The sequence below is a fragment of the Coregonus lavaretus genome (assembly GCF_964263955.1).
Source record: "Coregonus lavaretus genome assembly, chromosome: 25".
Lineage (NCBI taxonomy): Eukaryota > Metazoa > Chordata > Actinopteri > Salmoniformes > Salmonidae > Coregonus > Coregonus lavaretus.
The window spans coordinates 39,804,736-39,806,087 of NC_140012.1; the positions used below are offsets into that span (position 1 = coordinate 39,804,736).

The window sequence follows — 1,352 nt, forward strand, 5'->3', positions numbered from 1 at the left end:
AGAGGAGTAAGATAGAGGAGAGGAGGAGAGGAGGAGGAAAGGGTAGTGGAGTAAGATAGAGGAGAGGAGGAGGAAAGGGTAGAGGAGCAGAGGGAAAATAAGAAGGAGGAGAGAGAGAAGAGGTGAGGAGTAGGAAGGAGTAGGAAAAGGAGAGGAGGAGGAGAAGAGGAGATGAAAGGATAGGTTTAATAATCACATTGGGCTGAAGTGAAAGGCAGGATGCAAACTGACTATTTTCTAAGACCTTCTATCCTGCTGACCAGATATTCCATCCCTCCATCCACAACAAAAAGCATCCATAAAGCTTAAAGTGGAAGAAATCTGTATTTTAATTTTTAATTTAATATTTTTTAACTAGGCAAGTCAGTCAAGAACAAGTTCTTATTTACAATGACGGCCTACCCTGGCCAAATCCGGACGACGCCCTATGGGACTCCCAATCACGGCCGGATTGTGACACAGCTTGGAATCGAACCAGGGTCTGTAGTGACGCCTCTAGCACTGAGATGCAGTGCCTTAGACCGCTGCGCCACTCGGTAGCCCAAATGTAGTAGAGAAGGTAGAAAAGCTGTGCCCCCCCAGTCTCTCTCTCTCTCTTCCCAATATATAATATGGCAGCCACATTCCGCAACAGCAGCAGAATGTGTAAGAGGGATGGAGGGAAGCCTTATCCCGGGAATGTGGTGATTTAAGGCGGATGGGAATCATTAACAGCGTGTCAGAAACCCTGGAGGTTATGGGGTTCGAGGGTGGAGATCCCAGTTACGCAATGTCAACACACACACACACACACACGGTCAGGGACAGTCACTCCTCTCACCTGATGATGTCTTTGTGTCCATTGCGAGCTGCCAGGTGAAGGGGCGTGTTAGAAGAGGCGGGGTCTAAACCGTCTAGCCCCTCCCCCTCCAACAGAGCTACCACCATGTTGCTGTTCAATAACAACTGTGCCACCTGAGAGGGAGAGGGGAGAGAGAGAGGGATGCGGGGGGGAGAGAGAGAGAGAGAGAGAGAAGGGTGTAGAGGTATAGAAGCAGTGAAGAGTAAAGGAGCCAAAGAGAGAGATGGAGAGACAGAGACATAAAAACCGAGACAGAGATGAGCTTAGTATCAGTGAAAGTCCAAATGGACACATTTAATTAGTGTATTCCATACATGCATGTTTTATGGGGCCACATAAACCCTGCCCAGTAACTGTCCACGCACTGGGTGTCTAAATATACCCCTGCTACAGTAACTAAGACCCTAACAGAGAGGGGGGGGGGGACCGACTACAGTAACTAAGACCCTAACAGAGAGGGGGGGGGGGACCGACTACAGTAACTAAGACCCTAACAGAGAGAGGGGGGGGG

General features: G+C 49.2%; 1 protein-coding gene across 1 annotated transcript in view; it reads right to left on the reverse strand.

Annotated features, from left to right (window-relative positions):
- LOC311100910 (caskin-2-like) overlaps positions 1-944 on the reverse strand; it is a 29,502-nt gene extending 28,558 nt beyond the window's left edge. Inside the window, exon 1 of the mRNA XM_084141894.1 lies at positions 821-944. Within this exon, the coding sequence (XP_083998020.1) occupies positions 821-927 (107 nt within the window). The 5' untranslated portion in view covers positions 928-944. The remainder of the gene's footprint in view (positions 1-820) is intronic.
- Positions 945-1,352: the final 408 nt, after the last annotated feature.